The sequence below is a fragment of the Oncorhynchus masou genome, chromosome 5, assembly GCF_036934945.1.
Source record: "Oncorhynchus masou masou isolate Uvic2021 chromosome 5, UVic_Omas_1.1, whole genome shotgun sequence".
Taxonomy (NCBI): Eukaryota; Metazoa; Chordata; class Actinopteri; order Salmoniformes; family Salmonidae; genus Oncorhynchus; species Oncorhynchus masou.
Genome location: NC_088216.1, coordinates 18231959 through 18254588, shown reverse-complemented (window position 1 = coordinate 18254588; position 22630 = coordinate 18231959). Strand labels below are relative to the sequence as shown.

The 22630-nt window shown below is 44.6% G+C and overlaps 1 protein-coding gene across 1 annotated transcript in view; it reads right to left on the bottom strand.

Annotated features, from left to right (window-relative positions):
• Nucleotides 1-2280: 2280 nt before the first annotated feature.
• Nucleotides 2281-22630, bottom strand: part of LOC135535446 (microtubule-associated serine/threonine-protein kinase 1-like) — a 74106-nt gene continuing 53756 nt past the window's right edge. The window contains 14 exon segments of the mRNA XM_064962084.1: nt 2281-8395; nt 8684-9114; nt 9672-9862; nt 10054-10190; nt 10507-10629; nt 10728-10972; nt 11334-11594; nt 11845-11964; nt 11967-12094; nt 12683-12843; nt 19972-20084; nt 20509-20631; nt 21441-21542; nt 22046-22211. Of these exon segments, the coding sequence (XP_064818156.1) occupies nt 6905-8395; nt 8684-9114; nt 9672-9862; nt 10054-10190; nt 10507-10629; nt 10728-10972; nt 11334-11594; nt 11845-11964; nt 11967-12094; nt 12683-12843; nt 19972-20084; nt 20509-20631; nt 21441-21542; nt 22046-22211 (3792 nt within the window). The 3' untranslated portion in view covers nt 2281-6904.

Below are 22630 nucleotides of genomic sequence, written 5' to 3'. Positions count from 1 at the left end.
TGACTAATCGTGCAAACTACCAAAAGCCTGTTGTATAAATATCGTTCAGTCATAATTGTAGAACTCTGGGATGATCTTGTTGTATATTTCTCAACTGGCTAAGTCTCTATATAACTTTACCCTGAGCAAAAAATACTTTCAAAAAAATTCCAATAACATAGATAAGAAACTCCAATTCATTGTTAATGTTATGATACTTATGAGTAAATTCCATATTCATAAATTACTTTTTTTAATGTCCCCAGATTTTAAGCCTTTACTTATGATTTTGTAGGTCTTTTGAATTCCCTTAAGTTACAAAAAAAGCATTTGTACATTCAAATATTATTGTTGATGTATAAAGAAAGTGCAATCTCTCATCTTTATTTGATTTATATTATTTATTTAGATGTGTATGTGTACAGTGGTGTGTGTAATGTGAGATCTTGCCTGACTTTAATGTTGAATTGTTATTTTTTGTCAATATTTTTTTAAACGCGTGCACAAAACATAAATAAACCAAAAAAGTATTGTTTTTATTTCGCAATTCTGGATTTGTCTGGGGAAATTGCCATTTTACTGGCATTCTGTTGCAACTGGGAACTTTCTGATATTGAAGAACATTGTGCCATAGCATGACAGGAGAGCTACATGTATAAGACTGGACCCCTCTAGCTAAGCACCAGTGTTCAATACAGACAGACACATCAGTGACACATAGACAGTAGATAGATACTGTAGATATAGAAATATATAAGATAGATATATTGAGACATAGAAATATATAACATAGATATAGTGATACATATTGTAGATTTTATAGATATAGATAGACCCACAGTAAATAGATATACATCTGCATTGCATGTTGTTTGGGGTTTTAGGCTGGGTTTCTGTATAGCACTTTGTGACATCGGCTGATGTAAAAAGGACTTAATAAATACATTTGATTTATTGATATACTGGCACATAGATATAGTGAGACCTAGACACTGAAGCCATGTTTGGTCTATGTGCCACGACTCTCCTCTACTTCCTGTCTTTTAGCCAATCAACTGCTGCTGCTCTAGGCTGTGAGGACCTCCTTAAGCCCATGGATCCACCACAAATAGACCAGCTCTTGGGGAGATGGGCCCTCGTCGCAGGAAGCCTGAGCAACCCTTTATCCCTGGAGGCTCTCGACCAGGCGATGGATGAGTACAGGCGACAGGTGGAGTGCCTGGGGCTGCCTCTGCCAGTGGTGATGGAGCCTGGGAATGCCCTCTGTGGATATTCTGTCTTTTGTCTAATCTGGAGAGATAAAAGATCGATCAGTGTGATCAGAGAGAGTACCGATGATCAGAGAGTGGGGGCAGTGAGACAAATGTAGACACTTTTTCTGTCATCTGTTATGTAATACAACAATTCTGTGTTTATTGTTTCTCGATGTACTGTATAATTTGTAATAAAAATGAATTGTTTATTATATCAAAATATATAGATATTTTTTTTAAAGACATAGTGCGTGTTTCATAGGGTAATATTTTACACTGACATTATGTAAAGCATCTGACATCCATTGGGTGTTGGCTACAGATAAGTACCGGTAAAATTGTGAATGAAATTAGTTCATGCATTTTATTATGATTAACCACTACTACTAATACCAAAGGTCTCTGTTGTCTAGTTTACTACATTTAGCCTAGTTGATCTGCATATAATTATATCTTTTTATGATGGACATAATGTAGTTATGAATGCATATTAGGTTACACTAGACTTAAGTCATTTTAATAAATTCACACAAGATGTTATGTGGAAAACAAAGGTTGTAGAATATAAAAATGTTAATGTATCCTTTTGCTGTTGAACATTGGCCATCTGGAGCCAGGTTGTGCAGATCATAGGCTGACGTTATGAGCTCCACGCCTGTATTTATTATCGGTATGCACAAGAAAATGACGGTGGCAGAAGTTCAAGTTTGGATAAATTCTCTGAATTGTATTACCCGTTCTTCCCTTCACGTGTCTAGTATCTGACTGTTGTACTTGTCTTTCTGGCACTAACGCTCCCATTCGTCCTTTCTTACTAGCACTGATTTTGCTGATATCTGGTTTATTGAAGAAATACCTGCACTGATTTTGCTGATATCTGGTTTATTGAAGAAATACCCGCAATGACTGTAATATGTGATTGCTGTATCTACCTTAGTTGACTATACTGACTGTAAGTAACTCTTGATAAGAGCATCTGCTAGGTAACGGACCAACATGTTCAATGTAAATAAGAAACACCGAAATGACAAACAACAAGAGAAAGGTATAATGTCATCATACTTGCCCTTTATCTACATAACATTTTCAAATGAGGTGAATGAGACATATTAATCGTTGGTGGCCATTGTGAATAAATATAATTGTATATTTGTTTAAGTACAGTTTAGATTTTATTTTCACCCAGATAATACATAACTGTAGCAATACAGACCAAAACAAACACTTAGAAATGAAGAAAAAAACGCTTGAAAATATAAAGTGCATTTCAAACAATTCATCATAATCATGATTAGGATGTGCATTTTCTGCCATCGTTAACATATAAAACAGATCTCTATAGACCACGGAATTCCTCCATGCAAAGTTTTGAGTAAAATATGCCTGCAAAAAACCTCACATACAAACAATGAGAGTTTATTATTCAAAATGTGCATGTATTTTCTCTTCACATACCAGTTTTGACTGATTTATCTACTCCTGATGTTTCAGTGATTATAATACAATAAACACCACCTTAGTGATCAGGTTGATAACATTGGAAATATGACAAAATGTTATCTGGTTCCCTTTATATTTGAAGGTAGAACTAACAGTCACAGAATAACGCTAAAGAGCCACCCATCTCTGAACAGTTAGAGAATAACAACAAGTGGAATGATTCATATAACAATAAGAATATATTGTAAACTACTGCAAACATTCCAGTTATCTACCAAAACAAGAGACAACTGTATATTCAGTAGGGGCCAAATTTAGACTTGAGATAAGTAGTTAACATGGATTTAAGTCAATAAAACCTTGATTTAAGTCCACATTTCTTGACTTAAGTCCAAGTTAAGTGTTCTTATCTCAAGTCTGAATAAGCCACGGCTCTAGGCCTCTTCATTACAACAGCATCCCTAAAATATATATTGCTATATTAAGTACCTTGACCTGTCATTACAACAATATTTAGCTCTCAGATATGATGATAATAAACTCCATAATAGTATAAAATGAGATATTTATTTTGAATAAACTATGTTAAATTACATGGCATTATGATTATGATATGGAACAATGTTTTATATATATACAGTACCAGTGAAAAGTCTTTATTTTTACTATTTTCTACACTGTAGAATTATAGTGGAGACATATAAACTATGAAATATGGAATCATGTAGTAACCAAAAAATGATTAAACAAATCAAAATATATTTTATATTTGAGATTCTTCAAAGTAGCCACCCTTTGCCTTGATTCTCTCAACCAGCTTGACCTGGAATGCTTTTCCAACAGTCTTGAAGGAGTTCCCACATATGCTGAGCACTTGTTGGATGCTTTTCCTTTACTCTGCGGTCCAACTAATTTCAAACCATCTTAATTGGATTGAGGTAGGGTGATTGTGGAGGCCAGGTCATCTGATGCTGCACTCCATCACCTTCTTGGTCAAATAGCCCTTATAAACCCCGTAGGTGTGTTGGGTCAATGTCCTGTTGAAAAACAAATGATAATTCCACTAAGTGCAAACCAGATTGGATGGCGTATCGCTGCAAAATGCTGTGGTAGCCATGCTGGTTACGTGTGCCTTGAATTCTAAAGAAATCATTGACAGTGTCACCAGCAAAGCACCCCCACACCTCCTCCTCCATGCTTCACGGTGGGAACCACACATGCGGCGATCCTCCATTCACCTACTCTGCATCTCACAAAGACACGGCGGTTGGAACCAAAAAATCCCAAATTTGGACTCATCACACCAATGGACATATTTCCACCAGTCTAATGTCCACTGCTCGTGTTTCCTGGCCCAAGCAAGTCTCTTCTTCTTATTGGTGTATTTTGGTCGTGGTTTCTTTGCAGGAATTCGACCATGAAGGCCTGATTCAGAGTCTTCTCTGAACAGTTGATGTTGAGATGCAATTTCTGAGGTGCAGTTAACTCTAATGAACTTATTCTCTGCAGCAGAGGTAACTCTGGGTCTTCCTTTCCTATGGCAGTCCTCATGAGAGCCAGTTTTATCATAGCGCGTGATGGTTTTTGCAACTGCACTTGAAGAAACTGTCAAAGTTCTTGACATTTTTAGGATTGACTGACCTTCATGTCTTAAAGTAATGTTGGACTGTCATTTCTCTTTGCTTATTTGATCTGTTCTTGCCATAATATGTAAGTGGTATTTTACCAAATAGGGCTATCTTCTGTATACCACCCCTACCTTGTCACAACACAACTGATTGGCTCAAACACATTAAGAAGGAAAGAAATTCCACAAATGAACTTTTAACAAGGCACACCTGTTAATTCATATGCATTCCAGGTGACTACCTCATGATGCTGGTTGAGAGAACACCAAGAGAGTGCATAGCTGTCATCAAGGCAAAGGGTGATTACTTTGAAGAATCTCAATTATAAAATATATTTTGATTTATTTAACACTTTTTTTGGTTACTACATGATTCCATATGTGTTATTTAATTGTTTTGATGTCTTCACTATTATTCTACAATGTAGTAAATAGTCAAAATAAAGAAAAACCCTGGAACATGTGGGTGTGTCCAAACATTTGACTGGTACTGTATATATACACACACCATAAGGGGGCGGTATGGTCCAAGTTATAAGCTGCAGTCAGAAAGTCATCTGAAAAGTAGCCAAGTAATGTAGTACATAAAAGCTTGCATATTCTACCAGACTAATTCCAACATCTGATATTCTTCACCCACTAACAAACATTTGCCAATCATTCGCATAAAGATTATGGGTGTTACATTTTTGATAGAGAAGATACATGAGTGAGAGAGAGAGAGAGATCATCATAATTTCACCATTGAAATAATGCACAGTGTATTATCTTAACACACATACAGTTGTAGTGCTCAACTTACAGTGAATCCTACTGTGGTGAGTGAAACATAGTCATATTATTATTTCACAGCACAGACTAGCCTGGTCCCAGATCTGTTTGTGATTTTGCCTACTCCATTGCCATTGTTTGACATGACAATTCCATACAGAGTTGGCAAGAAACAGACTGGCACCCAGGCTAAAAACAGACAGTTAAACTCTCAGATACCTGACACCAGAATTAGGAAGGAATCCAATATGAAAATAAGGTTAATCGAAAAACAGATGGACAAACGATAACAGCAACAGCAAGTGAACATTTGACATCAAAGAATGAAAAACCTTATCCATCCATAAAGCCCTTAATATGCATTTTACATCTATTAAATATGCTACATCCATTTACACCTGCTTTTTCTTCTTCACCTTTTTGGTTCAAAACAAAACATGATGAGTGACAATTAGAACGTACGAATAGTAGAGCCATAGTCTTTACAGATATTTACAGTAATCTCCTTACCGTAGCTGTGCAGTCAGGATCAAGTAACAGATCATTTTATTCACAACAAAAAACAATTATTCTAATTTATCAATGTTATTCAAGTTTGGATTCTGTTCGTTTCTATATAGTTTCTGGCTTACTGAACCCATCCCTGAAACACACACACATTGGGGTACGCACACACGCACACAGCCCAAATCATCCACCACATGGGTATGGGATTTAAAACCATGAATATCAACTCCGCTTACACCAGTGTGTGTGTGTGTGTGTGTGTGTGTGTGTGTGGGCTGCAGTAGTAGTCCTGTTCTGTAGAGATAAGCGCTCTGAGCTTCAGAACTGTCAGAGGAGCTTTACTCTTCTTTACCAAGGCACCAAATGCACCCTATTCCCTATATAGTGCACTACCACAGGGGCTCTGATCAAAAGTAGTCCACTTTATAGGGAATAGGATGCCATTTCGGACAAAATCCATGGCACACAAATGTGCCATAGCCTTCAAGATTCACCCAGAACTAACTCAAGGTTGTTTCACTTCATCCTTCACTTACAGACATTCACTGACAGCATGCTATGCTAATCTGGCTATGCTAATCAACTGAGGACTTCAGTGAGTGTAGTGGTGGACCATAATTCTTTGTCATGGGCGGCCTTACAGTAGTAACAGAAAACTACAGTAGTCATTGGTCCTGTGTGGCTCAGTCGAGTGTCTTTCTAAAGATAAAATCTAGTGGCCGCATCATTGTCTTTTACAGTAGTAATTTTATCATTTATTTTCCGAAGACAAATCTACAGTGGCCGATTGGATTTTGTGTTTTGTTGTTGTTGCTGTCAAGGTTGTAATGACTTGATTGTGCCTCAGCATAGCCTCTGCTTGTGATTACGTTTATTTGAGTGAATTACAGAAACAGAAGTGATTGGTCGTTTAGTCGAGATAGAAAAAACGAGTAAGTAACTGGATTTGGTGTTTCACAGTATTCAGCAAGTTTTGATCAGTAAAGCACTTTTCACTCCTTTTTATTCTAGAAACACACAAAATGTACCACATGACATGCATTCATTTCACATACATACATACAGATCTGTTATAGATATCTAATAGTTCATAAAGTGGAGCGTTGTCTTAATATATACTAACTGTATAATAGAAAATGGCCGTAACAGCACCTTTACAATAGTTCTGCTCACTCATGGTTACAGATAAGTCAGTACCATGTTGATATGCTTTTCTAGAACTGGAATGTCGTCTTAAGTGCTTGACATTGTGGAATTGTTCTAGAAATCTGAAAAGGCATCTCATTTCTCAATGCCCTCCTCTCTAAACTCCTTTCAAATAGAAGGGTTACAATTTGGGGGGGTGGCTACCTGTGTTCACCTTATCAGACTGAGGAACAGAGTTAGCTGGACTTTGGGTCACTGTGGTGCCACCGCCAACCATCCGGACTCCGAGTCCGGACGAAGCCTCAGACTTTCCTGCCGAGGCACCTTGCTTCTCCTCACCCGGCTTGGGCATGTCTTTCAGCTCCTTCCCCTTGGGCCCCTCCTGGGACTGGGACACCATTGACCCCTTTATAGGCCCCAGGACCAATTTAGCGGCACTGGTCAGCTGGGTGACAAAGCTGGTCTTGTCGCCGGGGGAAACAGGCCTGGACCTGCCTGGACAGAAGGAGGGTGCGCAGAGCGAGGGGGTGACGCCTGTGGGGGAGGGGGAGGGGGATGGAGAGTGTTCTTCCACTACCTCCAGCCGACATTTATCCTCCCAGTCCAGGGTCCCTCGGTAGCAGTTGACAGGCCCCAGGCCCTGCCTCACCTTGCCCAGGGAGAGGGGTTGTCCGTGGGGTGGGACAGCTGGAGCCAGGGCCCTGGCTGGAGGTTTGGGGCTTTTGGGGCTTCTCAACCCCAGTTCTGAAGTTCTTGGAGAGCCATTGTTCTCGGCTCCATTCTTTCTCAGGCTCTCTCCTACTATTCCTGATGGTTTACTACTAGCCTTGAACATACCTGTAGACCCTGACGTTATTGATGATCCACCCATACCCATGCCTCTGTCTGGACTAGTGCCTCTCCCTAGAGGGCCCCCACAGGGCATGCTGGGCCTTGGAGGTGGACACACCTTATTGTCTCCATTTAGCTTTGGTTCCGCTCTGTCCTCCCCGTAATTCTCCTGGGAGTCTTGGCTGAGAGGGCTTGTACTCACGGCCGTTCGGAGGCTCTGTTGCTTGATAGACATGTTTGTCTGACGCTGGCTCTTCTCTGCTCCTTCTGGATGGCCCCTAAATATGCCTGGTGACCCAGTGGGAGTAATGGGACTTGTAGTTTTGGGACTTGTAGTTTTGATGGAATCCAGATTTGGCGATTGGCTGGATTGGGCTCTGTAGGTGGGGCTACTCTGAGGGCTAAAGGTATGCTCACTGGTTGAGGGTTTTCTAGCTATTGATTGGTGATTATCTGTTGTGGCTCCTCCTCCTCGGTTAGGTGACCTCTCTGGGACGGTTGTTGTCCTGTTGCTATAAGCCATAATGATCTCTCCCACCCTCTCCCTCGACCTTTCTCTCTCTCTCTTCCTCTCTCTCTCTCTTTCCCTTTCCCTACCAGCCAGCAGTGTATCCCTACTCAGCGGCGACTCTTGCCTCCCTAACTTCCTCATCGGCTTGAGCACCCCCGTCTCTGGTGTCGTGGTAGTTGCCCCTGTAGATGAACCCTGGGAGCCTGGGGCGGAGGGCAGCAGTGGGGGGTTCGGAGGTGGTAGATTCTCCCCTTCCGTCTCCAACAAACTCTGGAGCCCCAGCTCGCAACAGTGGAACTGGTCCTTGCGGTACAAGTCAGAGTGCTGGACCTAGGATAGGATAGGATTATTTAGGGGGAAATTGTCTTAGACACATAGTGATGCTGTATACAGTAGGTCTACTAAAAAAGACTCAAGTTCTTTTAATTCCCAATGTGTTGTTTTAACTGTATTTAAATGTCTTCCCTATGTATACTTAAACTAATAAACGAGATGAAAATACTAAATCAACACTATACTGTACATTACAAACAGGACACATTCATAATACACACATAGCACACATTACCAATGTGTCACACCTCTAATACACATCTCAGACCGCCACATTCAGAATACCTCCAGGCTGTGTTTCCTCAGAGGCCCTCCCACCCCACCACTCGACGACTGGGAATGAGACAGCGGCGAGGTGAGCTTCTCTGCCGACTGGACCCTCTTGAGGAGTGGGGAACGGGGCGGCTCGGCGGACTTGGGCCTGGGGCGGACCACAGGTGGTGATGAGTGGAGCTTTGCCCCGGCAGGGAAGGTCTGGGTGGTGTTGGAGCTACCGATGGTGTGGCCCGGTAGTGGGGGAGGGGAGGACTGGGTGGGGGATGGTGTGTGGGCTAAGGGGGAGAGGGGGATGTTGCCGGCGGACTTGCAGCGGGCCGAGCGGTACTGGCGGTGGAGCTTGGGGGAGAGGCCGTGCAGGGAGCTGGGGCGCATGTGCTGGGAGGCGGCAGGGGAGTTGGGGGTGCTGGAGGCAGGAGAGCTGCTCTGAGAGGACACACCTGGGGGAGAGGAAAGAGAAAGACAAGAGAGAGGTTACAGTGAAGATAGAGAGAAAAGAGAGAGGAGTAGAGAAAGAGAGACAAGAAGAGAGAAGATAGACAGAAAAGAGAAAGGTGAGAGAGGAAGAGGGAAAAACAGATTCTTCAGCTACAGATTAATAATCAGTTCAGCCACAACTGGGATTACAATGTTTGATTCAGCTTGCCAGGTGCAATGGAACCAACACTGGTTCCCAAACCCTGACCATCTGACACTCATCTGACAATCTCAAACACTCTATTTACTTCAAAGAAAACAAATACAATTTGGAACCCTGAGGAGTATACTACAAAGCGGGATCAATGAGTTAGCCAGCTAACTTCCATAAACAACCAGAAATAACTATTGATTTTCTAGTTCATTAAGAAAGCTAAACTTAGATATGTGTTTAAGTCAATTAGACCACGTACATTTCAAGCTTATCTTTCATTTTTTTTTATTTTAGAATAGTTAGGAAAGTTAGCTGGCTAACTCATTGATGTTGCTTTGTAGTGTACCCCTCAGGTCTGTTACTCACCCAGGTAGGAGGACTCAGGTGTGGACCTGTATCCCTGCTGTGTAGGGGAGCGGGCTGACAGGTTGTGGGAGGGAGAACCTGGTAGACTGTCACTGGACGACAGAGAGCGGTTCAGAGAGGACAGGCTGCGGCTGGTGTGGAGCAGGTTAGACTGTTTAGTGATCTTCCTGAACAGAGAGCTATGCTTCTTACTGTAGAGAGGAGAGAGGGAGGAGGGGGACAGAGGGATAGGGGATGGAGTAGGAGAGGGTAGTAGAGAATCGTTTTCATTTAAAAAAAAAAGTTTTGCAATGTATAACATGGAGAACATGTAACTGTTCTTCTCCATGTTACAGCATACATGATAACAGCTACTGTAAATGAGAGTGCCATACTACAGTACCTCTCTTGTCCCTCTTTGCCGATGGGCCTCTTATTGCGTCGGGCCATCTTGCACTTGTAGTTGGACTTGCGTGCCGGGCCCACCTTGATGGAGGTGTTCTCAAACGGTGTGGTGGTCACTGTCACCTTGTTGCCACTCTGCAGGGGCACACATAATGATGATGAGTTATGTCTATGTGACTGACTGGGGTTTGATCACAGGTTTTCTGCATGCCACAAGTCTAGGTTAGCCTGCTGAGCTAAAGCCTGGGCACTAGCTCAGGGAGCCAACGCTTGTATGCAGGAAAGTTACTCATCACATGAGCATGGTCACAGAACGACCTCCTTCACATCTACATTGACGAATAACACCCTTACTCATAGCTTAAGAGACCAACAATGAGCATGGATGTTAAGCAAACCTACGCATATCAACAAAGTCTATTGTAGAACTCAGTCTCTTCTTCCATCATACCTTTAGAATGAGTTCCACCACTTCCGTGTGGACCAATCCGTGGACAGACTCCCCATTCACATGGGTGATGAGGTCACCAGCACACAGTCCTGCTTCCTGGGCGGGGCCTCCATCCTCCACGTGCTGCCATTGGACGAGGATACATTGTCAATCAATAAATAGGATAGTGTATACCTTTCAAGTTAATTAATGAATTAATCCACCCCTCCCCCTCTCCTCACCCAGATGATGTGATGGACACTGTAAACATCCGTATCTCCCATGTAGACCCGTATCGCCCTGAGGGTAAATCCGTACTTCTTCCCTGAGCGGTGGATGGTGATGGGAGAGCGCAGCACGCTGACGGCAGGGGCCGGACAGTAGTCACGGCTGGGTGACGAGTCCCGGGAGGAGGGGTTGGAAGACAGGGAGCGAGGGGACATGGGGCTGGCCAAGGGGGAGCTGTGACTGTGGACGTACTGGTCTACTGTGGTGGGGGGGAGAATGTTATGGAGAGGAGTAATGGAAAGGGGAAAGATGAAGGAATGACAAATTGGGAGAGAAAATTGGGAGAGAATGGAAAGTGAAATGAAAGTGATTGTGGGTAAGAAAAAGAGTAAGAAAAGTTTTAGGCATATGGATACACATATTACAGTGTACTATTTCATCATGTGGTTTGAAGTATGCTGTGTAAACTCAGCATTAGAGTAACATCCCAGCTCACAGCACCCTCTAGTGTCAGGAGGCCATAGTGATGAATTGACTTCCTGATTAAATGTATTTGATTATTAAAATACATATAAAGCTACTCAAGCCAGAAACAACACATAACAATTCAGCATAGTTACCTGCAGGTATGATGACAGACAGGGCTGTGGCCGAGGCTGACTTGATAACCTTGTTGCCAGGCCGTGAGTTCCTCTTCTCCCCTGTGTCTCCAGACATCTGCTGGTGTCTCGCCCTGCGGAGGACCAGGTCATTCGTGGCCCGGGGGCCCAGGGGGTCATACACAGGTCCTGCCCCCAGCTCCCTACTGGCTGATGTAGGTCCAGGAGTAGTGGATGGAGTGGGCGTGGCTCCCAGAGTCTCACCTGGGCTTGGTGGTTTCTCTGTTGGCGGTAAAAAATATTACTCTCCAGTCTCAAGTATATTGTTGGAGCTTAGCTAATGTCCTCTCTTGGCTTACTTACAATCTATACACATCATCACTTTCTACTGACTTCAATTGTCCCCTCACCTGATAAAATCACAAGTTTGTCCGGTGACAATACAAGTGAAACAAACCTCTACCACCCCGTAAAATCTCTCTCTCTCTCTCTCTCTCTGCTCTCTCTCTCTCTCTCTCTCTCTCTCTCTCACCTCCTACATGTTCCTCCTTTGGGTCAGGGGTGGTGCTGGGGGTGGAGGGGGGTGTGGAGGGAACGGAGGCCACCTCCAGTGAAGTCCCCCTGGCCTTGACAGGGGGCTGGCGTGTCAGGGGTCTGGGTTGTCCTCCTGCTGTGAGGCGAAGCGATGCGTGTCCATGAGGGCGGAGAAACGGCGCCGGGCCCCGAGGGGAGGGCTGGAGTCACCGTCCATGTAGAGGGACTCAGAACCGGACAGACGCTTCCTTTGAGGGGCCAGGAGAAGAGAAGAGGCTATTATTCCCAATGCTAAGGGACTTTTATTTTGAAAACATATTTAAACTGATGTTGAATCAATGTGTTGTGAATGTTGGTATAAAGGTGTCATGACTTGTATACATTTCATGAATGCCTATGTATACCCCCTTAAAGTTAGTGTTAACATCTCTCTGTTTGGATGATTTAATGGCTGCTACCACCGCCTTAGGTTCTGACACTTCCCCAATACAGGAGCTCAGCATGAGAGTTCACACAATCACACTCACTAGAGTCAATTATAGACAGTGGATCTCAATTCTATAAACCAACCTGTTTATGAAACTCAGACATGAAATCCCCCCCCCATCTCTCTCTCTCTCTCTCTCTCTCTCTCTCTCTCTCTCTCTCTCTCTCTCTCCCTCTCTCCCTCTCTCTCTCTCTCTCCCCCTCTCTCTCTCCCCCTCTCTCTCTCCCCCTCTCTCTCTCCCCCTCCTCTCCCCCTCTCTCCCTCCCTCCCTCCCTCCCTCCCTCCCTCCCTCCCTCCCTCCCTCCTCCCTCCCTCCCTCCCTCCCTCCCTCCCTCCCCACTAAACTCACATCTCAGGTGAACCGGTTCTCCAGCTCTTGTCCCTGATAGGGAAGCTTCCCAGACTCTCTCTCTTCCCCCTGTTGTCCTCCCGGGAGCCCTTGTGTTCCCGTCGAGTCACTGAGGGGGCCTTCTGCTCCAACTGGGACAGGTGCTCCATGCTGCTGTACACCTGCAGAGGGGCCATGGAGAGAAAGTCCACACTGCTGATCCTACTCTGAAACACTTTATGAATACATGGCCTGAACATAAAGAAAGGAAGCAAGTTTGTTAAAACACTCATCATCACTACCCTTAGCCTTAAGTCAAACATAGAACATGATAGTCAGTTACATACTGTAGATAGAAAGATTGCGGAGCTAATTAACTTAAAACAACTGCATTTAAATAAGGATAGGCTAGAGTCAACTACTTTACATTTAATACATACGTAGGTGGGCGCTTCAGCTAATACATACAACACGCACACAGACACACACACACTCGCACACACACACGGCAAGGTCTCGTAAATGAGCTTTGAGTATGCTGGTGTGTGTGGGAGACCAGCTTAACAACAAGAACAGTGCTTTAAAACAAGGCTAAAGAGTATTCAGCACCATGGTAACTGAAGCAGTGGCCATAACATGAGCTGTACTGTGATATGTACATTGGCTTCTAAATCTAAACTACTGTAATAAATCAAATCACATTTTACTACAGTTGTAGACTAACAGGGAAATGCTTACTTACGGGTCTTTTTCCAACAATGCAGTTCAAGGTAAAGATACAAAATAATATAACAAATGTAAATAGTGACATGAGTAATAAATACACAGTGAATAACGAATAACAATAATGAGTCAAAATAATATGTACAGGGAGTAAAGTGAGGGAGTAGCAGCAGCGAGTCGATGTGCAGGAATACAAGGTAACTGAGGTAGCTATGTACATATAGGGAGGGGTAAAGTGACTAGGCAACAGGATAGATAATAGACTGTAGCAGCAGCTTGTGTGTGTGTGTGTGTGTGTGTGTGTGTGTGTGTGTGTGTGTGTGTGTGTGTGTGTGTGCGCGCATACGTGTGTAAACGTGTGTGTGTGTGGCGTCAGTACGCATGTGTGTGCATCTTATGAGTGTGTGAGTGTATGTAGTAGTGTGTGTGTATGTGTGTGGTGGGGTGTCAGTTTAAGTCAGTGGAGGCTCTGCAGAGGAGGGGAAGGACCATCCTCCTCAGTGAATTTCTGAAAAATTAAAATAGTGAAGCATTTAAAAATGTATCCCTTTTAGATAAAGTTATACTAAATATATATTTAAGTCACCAAATAATTGATTAAAATACACTGTTCTGCAATAAAGTTCTACAGTAGCCTCAACAGCACTCTTAGGATAGCACCATGATGTAGCCGGAGGACAGCTAGTTTCCGTCCTCCTCTGGGTACATTGACTTCAATACAAAACCTAGAAGGCTCATGGTTCTCACCCCCTTCCATAGACTTACACAGTAATTATGACAACATACGGAGGATATCCTACAACCTATCAGAGTTCTTGCAGCATGAACTGACATGGTGTGCACCCAATCAGAGGATCAGAGAACGAATCTAGTACTGAAAGCAGAAGCTACAGCTATCTAGCACTTCGGTGCATAAAATGTGGTGAGTAGTTCACTCAAAGAGAGAGAAAGACAATGGTTCAACAGCAAGATAGTTTAACCTACTCAAAAACCTGGCTCAAACAGAAAGGGATGCTATGTTAGCTTGCTGGCTATGGCTAGCCAACACTGGAACACTGGAAGGTAAGCTTTTTGTTATATGAATTTATTGCCACCAGGGCCCACTGGTGTAACTGCTAAATGCTTGCTGACTATACACTGTGCTGTATGATTGTAGCAGGTTTATAGTAACGCGTTAGTTCTAGTAGCTATGTTGACTATGATGTTAGCTAATATGGTGACAAAGATGTAGGCTGTGTAGCAGTCAGGTAGCAGTCAGTGCTTATGATATTAAGGTTTGGCTTGAAAGGTTTTTCACCTGATCACAGACAGCTGATGTGTTATGCAATATTGTCCACAAGCGAAGGGAAAAGCTGAGAGGAGGAGAGTGCGTAGTTGCTAGAAGGAATTAACGAGTAAAGTGATCATGCTGTTTGTATGTGGCTGCTATGAAAGTGAACTGTGTTTGCGTGTGATCAGGGGTGTATTAATTCTGCCGATTCTGTTGAAAAACCTTTCTTCAACAGAACGAAACGGGAATAAACATACCTTTATTTGCTTCCGGCGCCGACAGAGATGGCCGCCTCGCTTCATGTTCCTAGGAAACTATGCAGTTTGTTGTTTTTTTTACGTGTTATTTCTTACATTAGTACCCCAGGTCATCTTAGGTTTCATTACATACAGTCGAGAAGAACTACTGTATATAAGATCAGCGTCAACTCACCATCAGTACGACCAAGAATATGTTTTTCGCGACGCGGATCCTGTGTTCTGCCTTACAAACAGGACAACGGAATGGATCACATGCAGCGACCCAAAAAAACGACTCCAAAAAAGAGGGAAACGAGGCGGTCTTCTGGTCAGACTCCGGAGACGGGCACACCGTGCACCACTCCCTAGCATTCTTCTTGCCAATGTCCAGTCTCTTGACAACAAGGTTGATGAAATCCGAGCAAGGGTAGCATTCCAGAGGGACATCAGAGACTGTAATGTTCTGTGCTTCACGGAAACATGGCTCACTGGAGAGACGCTATCCGAAGCGGTGCAGCCAACGGGTTTCTCCACGCATCGCGCCGACAGAAACAAACACCTTTCTGGTAAGAAGAGGGGTGGGGGCGTATGCCTTATGGCTAACGAGACATGGTGTGATGAAAGAAACATACAGGAACTCAAATCCTTCTGTTCACCTGATTTAGAATTCCTCACAATCAAATGTAGACCGCATTATCTACCAAGAGAATTCTCTTCGATTATAATCACAGCCGTATATATCCCCCCCAAGCAGACACATCGATGGCTCTGAACAAACTTTATTTAACTCTTTGCAAACTGGAAACCATTTATCCGGAGGCTGCATTCATTGTTGCTGGGGATTTTAACAAGGCTAATCTGAAAACAAGACTCCCTAAATTTTATCAGCATATCGATTGCGCAAATAGGGGTGGAAAAACCTTGGATCACTGTTACTCTAACTTCCGCGAAGCATATAAGGCCCTGCCGCGCCCCCCTTTCGGAAAAGCTGACCACGACTCCATTTTGCTGATACCTGCCTACAGACAAAAACTAAAACAAGAAGCTCCCACGCTGAGGTCTGTCCAACGCTGGTCCGACCAAGCTGACTCCACACTCCAAGACTGCTTCCATCACGTGGACTGGGACATGTTTCGTATTGCGTCAGATAACAACATTGACGAATACGCTGATTCTGTGTGCGAGTTCATTAGAACGTGCGTTGAAGATGTCGTTCCCATAGCAACGATTAAAACATTCCCTAACCAGAAACCGTGGATTGATGGCAGCATTCGCGTGAAACTGAAAGCGCGAACCACTGCTTTTAATCAGGGCAAGGTGTCTGGTAACATGACCGAGTACAAACAGTGCAGCTATTCCCTCCGCAAGGCTATCAAACAAGCTAAGCGTCAGTACAGAGACAAAGTAGAATCTCAATTCAACGGCTCAGACACAAGAGGCATGTGGCAGGGTCTACAGTCAATCACGGACTACAGGAAGAAATCCAGCCCAGTCACGGACCAGGATGTCTTGCTCCCAGGCAGACTAAATAACTTTTTTGCCCGCTTTGAGGACAATACAGTGCCACTGACACGGCCTGCAACGGAAACATGCGGTCTCTCCTTCACTGCAGCCGAGGTGAGTAAAACATTTAAACGTGTTAACCCTCGCAAGGTTGCAGGCCCAGACGACATCCCCAGCCGCGCCCTCAGAGCATGCGCAGACCAGCTGGCTGGTGTGTTTACGGACATATTCAATCAATCCCTATACCAGTCTGCTGTTCCCACATGCTTCAAGAGGGCCACCATTGTTCCTGTTCCCAAGAAAGCTAAGGTAACTGAGCTAAACGACTACCGCCCCGTAGCACTCACTTCCGTCATCATGAAGTGCTTTGAGAGACTAGTCAAGGACCATATCACCTCCACCCTACCTGACACCCTAGACCCACTCCAATTTGCTTACCGCCCAAATAGGTCCACAGACGATGCAATCTCAACCACACTGCACACTGCCCTAACCCATTTGGATAAGAGGAATACCTATGTGAGAATGCTGTTCATCGACTACAGCTCGGCATTCAACACCATAGTACCCTCCAAGCTCGTCATCAAGCTCGAGACCCTGGGTCTCAACCCCGCCCTGTGCAACTGGGTACTGGACTTCCTGACGGGCCGCCCCCAGGTGGTGAGGGTAGGTAACAACATCTCCTCCCCGCTGATCCTCAACACTGGGGCCCCACAAGGGTGTGTTCTGAGCCCTCTCCTGTACTCCCTGTTCACCCACGACTGCGTGGTCACGCACGCCTCCAACTCAATCATCAAGTTTGCGGACGACACAACAGTGGTAGGCTTGATTACCAACAACGACGAGACGGCCTACGGGGAGGAGGTGAGGGCCCTCGGAGTGTGGTGTCAGGAAAATAACCTCACACTCAACGTCAACAAAACTAAGGAGATGATTGTGGACTTCAGGGAACAGCAGAGGGAACACCCCCCTATCCACATCGATGGAACAGTAGTGGAGAGGATAGCAAGTTTTAAGTTCCTCGGCATACACATCACAGACAAACTGAATTGGTCCACTCACACAGACAGCATCGTGAAGAAGGCGCAGCAGCGCCTCTTCAACCTCAGGAGGCTGAAGAAATTCGGCTTGTCACCAAAAGCACTCACAAACTTCTACAGATGCACAATCGAGAGCATCCTGGCGGGCTGTATCACAGCCTGGTACGGCAACTGCTCCGCCCTCAACTGTAAGGCTCTCCAGAGGGTAGTGAGGTCTGCACAACGCATCACCGGGGGCAAACTACCTGCCCTCCAGGACACTTACACCACCCGATGTTACAGGAAGGCCATAAAGATCATCAAGGACATCAACCACCCGAGCCACTGCCTGTTCACCCCGCTATCATCCAGAAGGCAAGGTCAGTACAGGTGCATCAAAGCTGGGACCGAGAGACTGAAAAACAGCTTCTATCTCAAGGCCATCAGACTGTTAAACAGCCACCACTAACATTGAGTGGCTGCTGCCAACACACTGACACGGACTCAACTCCAGCCACTTTAATAATGGGAATTGATGGGAAATGATGTAAATATATCACTAGCCACATTAAACAATGCTACCTTATATAATGTTACTTACCCTACATTATTCATCTCACATGCATACGTATATACTGTACTCTATATCATCGACTGCATCCTTATATAATACATGTATCACTAGCCACTTTAACTATGCCACTTTGTTTACATACTCATCTCATATGTATATACTGTACTCGATACCATCTACTGTATCTTGCCTATGCTGCTCTGTACCATCTCTCATTCATATATCCTTATGTACATATTCTTTATCCCCTTACACTGTGTATAAGACAGTAGTTTAGGAATTGTTAGTTAGATTACTTGTTGGTTATTACTGCATTGTCGGAACTAGAAGCACAAGCATTTCGCTACACTCGCATTAACATCTGCTAACCATGTGTATGTGACAAATAAAATTTGATTTGATTTGATTTGATTCAATAGAAACTCTTGTTTGCAACTGTTGGACTAACGATTACACTCTAAATAAGCTAGATGCAGGCAAGAGTGAGCAAGGCGGTATTGAATGTGTCACTGTCTGTCAACTTGACTACTCACATTTTTCTCTCGACCTGTGCACCTACGTTGTGAACTTTCATTCATAGGCTAGGTTGTAGCAACCTCATGATAGGTATAAAGAAAATGTATCATGTAGTATCCGAAACCTATCGATGTTACATTGAGCTCGTTGAATGGAATATGAAGGACAGTCATCCAATATGCTGTAAAATAAATAAGGCCATGCCTCATCTTAAATGGCACCGACCGCCACTGGTGTAAATATCTGTGAGTCTGTGTGTAGAGTCCAGTGTGTGTGCATAGACTCAGTGCAAGAGATGGTCAATGCAGGTATTCCGGGTAGCCATTTAGCAGGCTTGTTTAGCAGTCTTATGACTTGGGGGTAGAAGCTGTTCAGGGTCCTGTTGGTTCCTGACTTGGTGCCTCGGTACCGCTTGTGCTGGTGGCAGAGAGAACAGTCTATGACTTGGGTGGCTGGAGTCTGACAATTTATTGGGCCTTCCTCTGACACCGCCTATTATATAGATCCTGCATGGCAGGGAGCTCGGCCCTAGTACTCACCACCCTCTGTAGCACCTTGTGGTCGGGTGCCTTGCAGTTGCCGTACCAAGTGGTGATGCAGCCACCTGCATCACCACTTGTGCTCTGTGTGTGTGTGTGCGTGTGTGTACATGGGTCCGTGTGTATGCTTTGAGACCAGCAGTCAGTGTTCTAGACTCTAATCAGGTCTCTCCACCAATGTACTGCTACTGTAATAGAGCCCTTAGCCCTCTCCATTTATACAAGAGACCCTTCACCCCCCCCCACACACACACACACAAACAGCCCTACTCATTCCCACAAGAGACCCTTCATTAGTCCCTACCCATACAGGAGAACAGAGAGGAGGAGGAAGGGACAGGTGAAGGACAAAAGGAGGGCAGCAGAGAGAGAGAGATAATATAGAAGGAAAGATGGTATAACGACAGAATGACAGGGTAATAGGGATTCAAACTATGAGGTGGACAAAAAGAGGAGGGATAAAGAGAGAGTGAGGGAGAGAGAGAGAGCCAGGATGAAAAATGAGATGGGATAGCTAGAAGACACCGTTAAGTAAGGGGAGATGAAGAGAGAAAATGACCTTGCTGAAGCGAGGGCAGCCAGAGGAGTGTGTGTGGCACGTGTGTGTGTGCAGGGTTGGGTAGGTTCCTTTTTAAATGTAATCCGCTACAGTTACTAGTTATCTAGAGTGGGAGGTAGCCTAACGGTTAGAGTGTTTGCCGGTAACTGAAAGATCACTGGTTCGAAGAGCCGACAAGGTGAGAAATCGGTTGCTGGCCCTTGAACTTAACTCTAATTTGCTCAAGGTGAAGTCGTACTACTTTAAAAGTAATCCAAGAAGTAATCATCTAGTTTGTCAAAAGTATCTTTAATCTGTTAGTGTTTTGTAATGTAATCAGTTACTCCCCAACCATAAGTGTGTGTGAGTGTGTGTGTGTGTGTGTGTACCTTGCTGAAGCGAGGGGAGCAGGAGGAGAACTGTCTGATCTCAACAGGCTCATCATCATCATTGGTGTCATCCTCATCGTACGCATTGATGTGGTGATAACGATCTGAACGGGCTGAGGGAGGACAGCAGAAGAGAGAGGGAAACAGAGAGAGACAGAGAGAGAGAGATGGCAAAAAAAGAGAGAGATTGTGAGAAAGAGAGAGAGCGAGAGAGAGAGTCTTAGTTTTCATAAATAATTTAATGTCCCTAGCCTTGGCGTTCTCTCTCCTCTGCTTACACTTCTCAAAGTCGCTGCAACGCTTTGGGAGAACCACTCTCTAGCTTGGCTGAGTTTTACCATGAGATAACCCGTATCAAAGATCAAAGACTCATTTGCTTTACACATGGAGCCCAATTCTGATCTTTTTCCAATTATATGTATTTTGATAAATCAGATAAGTTTTTGGCCAATTGGGCAAAGTATCAGAATTGGGCTGCCTGTGTAAATGCAGCCAGTGTGCTGTATTGGCATTAAATACACAGGCAACGGCACTCACTGTCGAAGTAGCTGGTGTCCTCTTCTGACTCCAGGTGAGGTATGAACTCTGCCTTCTGTCTCAGTAGACTGTTCCAGTCCAGGTCAGAGAAGAACGAGTGCTGCTTCACCTCAAACGCTCCCCCTGGGGGCACGGAGGTATAATAACAACAACAAGATCAGCTCTGAGAATGTAGGCCTCGGAAGAGCATATGGCTATGGGTCATGGTAGTTGGAGTAATACATAAACAAAGGTTAAAATGTGAATAATTATGGCATGATTCATTACACACAGTAAGCAGGAATATTTTCTGACTCATATCAGAGACCTAGGGAGAGTAGCCTGCTGTACCCCCCTTTTCGATCTTGTCTCATCGCTGCAACTCCCCAATGGACTTGGGAGAGGTGAAGGTGGAGTCATGTGATCTCCGAAACATGACCTGCCTAACCGCGCTCCTTAACACCCGCCAGCTTAACCCGGGAAGCCAGCCGCACCAATCAACTGGCGACCAGGGTCAGCCTACAGGCACCCGGCCTGCCACAAGGAGGTGCTACAGCACGATGAGCCAAGTAAAGCACCCCCAAACCCTCCCCTAACCTGGACGACGCTGGGCCAATTGTGTGCAGTCCTATTGGACTACCGGCTACGGCCAGCGGTGGCACAGCCTGGGAATGAACCAGGGTCTGTAGTAAAATCTGTGTTTAACAATGCATTGCCTTGACAAACAAAGTTGTGTTTGGTAAGATTATAACAGTAGACTACAGCAGAAACAGGAGCAACATTCTTAAATTCTAGCACATTGGTTCAGAAACTAGGTGTCGGGAGGGACCAAGTTGAAATTAGGTCACCTGAGAAAATCTTCAAATGGGTATATAATACAAGCTAAACTTTTAGTGTCAACTAAGGGCCTTTTGTCGTGTGCAGAACAAGTTTGAGAAGCCCTGTTGTAGTACCTGTACCCAGCCTCATCAGTGGATTGGTCTGTAGCAGGGTTGATATCAGTCCCTGGGCATCAGCTGGCAGGACCTCATCTCCATCAGGCCACACTATGTCATCTGAGAGAGACAACAGAGCCAGGTACAGAGAGAATGAACAGCAAGGCTTTGGAACCGGACCAACATTGAGTCAGGTACAAGTTAATACACAGACAGAGGCCTTGGAGTCAACAGTCACCTACAGCAGTGGTTTTTAAACCTCTCCTCGGGGACCCCCAGCCATTCATTTGATCAATTCCAGAGCTAGCACACCTGATTCAACTTGTGAATTGTCTGGGGGTCCCCGAGGAGAGCTTTGAAAACTCCTGACATACAGAACAGAACAAGAGGCACTGGGGGGGATTCAAAAAGACAACAGGTGCAGACACAAGGGAAAGGCCAGCCCTCATGTCTTAAGCACCTGTAATGACCTGTTCAAAGACCTTTTGACTGATTGATTGATGGCAGACTCACCTGTGATGACCTGTCCAAAGACCTTTTGACTGATTGATTGATGGCAGACTCACCTGTGATGACCTGTCCAAAGACCCTTTGACTGATTGATTGATTGATGGCAGACTCACCTGTGATGACCTGTCCAAAGAGCTCCTCAGGCGTGTCTCCAAAGAAGGGCACACAGCCCACTAAGAACTCATAGAGGATGATGCCCATGGCCCACCAGTCCACCGGCTTCCCATAGCCCTGTCTCAGGATCACCTCCGGGGCTATGTACTCTGGGGTGCCACACACCTGGGACAGGGAGAGATCCACCAATCAGAAGTCTCGGTCACGCTCCTTGCCTCTATTTTCCTCTCAACTACATGTACCAGATGCAATGGAGTAGTCCCAAAAGTGCAACACCTGCCCATTTGGCACTCCAGGCAGGCTCAATAAAAATGAAAGACAACAACAAATACTATTTGGACCCAGGTCTGGCCTGCTTAGCCATCTGCAAGCCCAAGAGCTTGAACATTCTTCCATCTGTCTCTGACAGAAGTACTGTACAGTAATCACTAATCAAGGACCCAGATTGTATAATGCTGATAATCAGAATTCTAATTCGAATTGGTACTGTTGCTGTACACTGTTGAGGCAGCAGGGGCCTAGTTCATTATAGCTAAGTGAATAACCAATGCCCTCTAATCAAGAGTCTACACAGACCACAACGT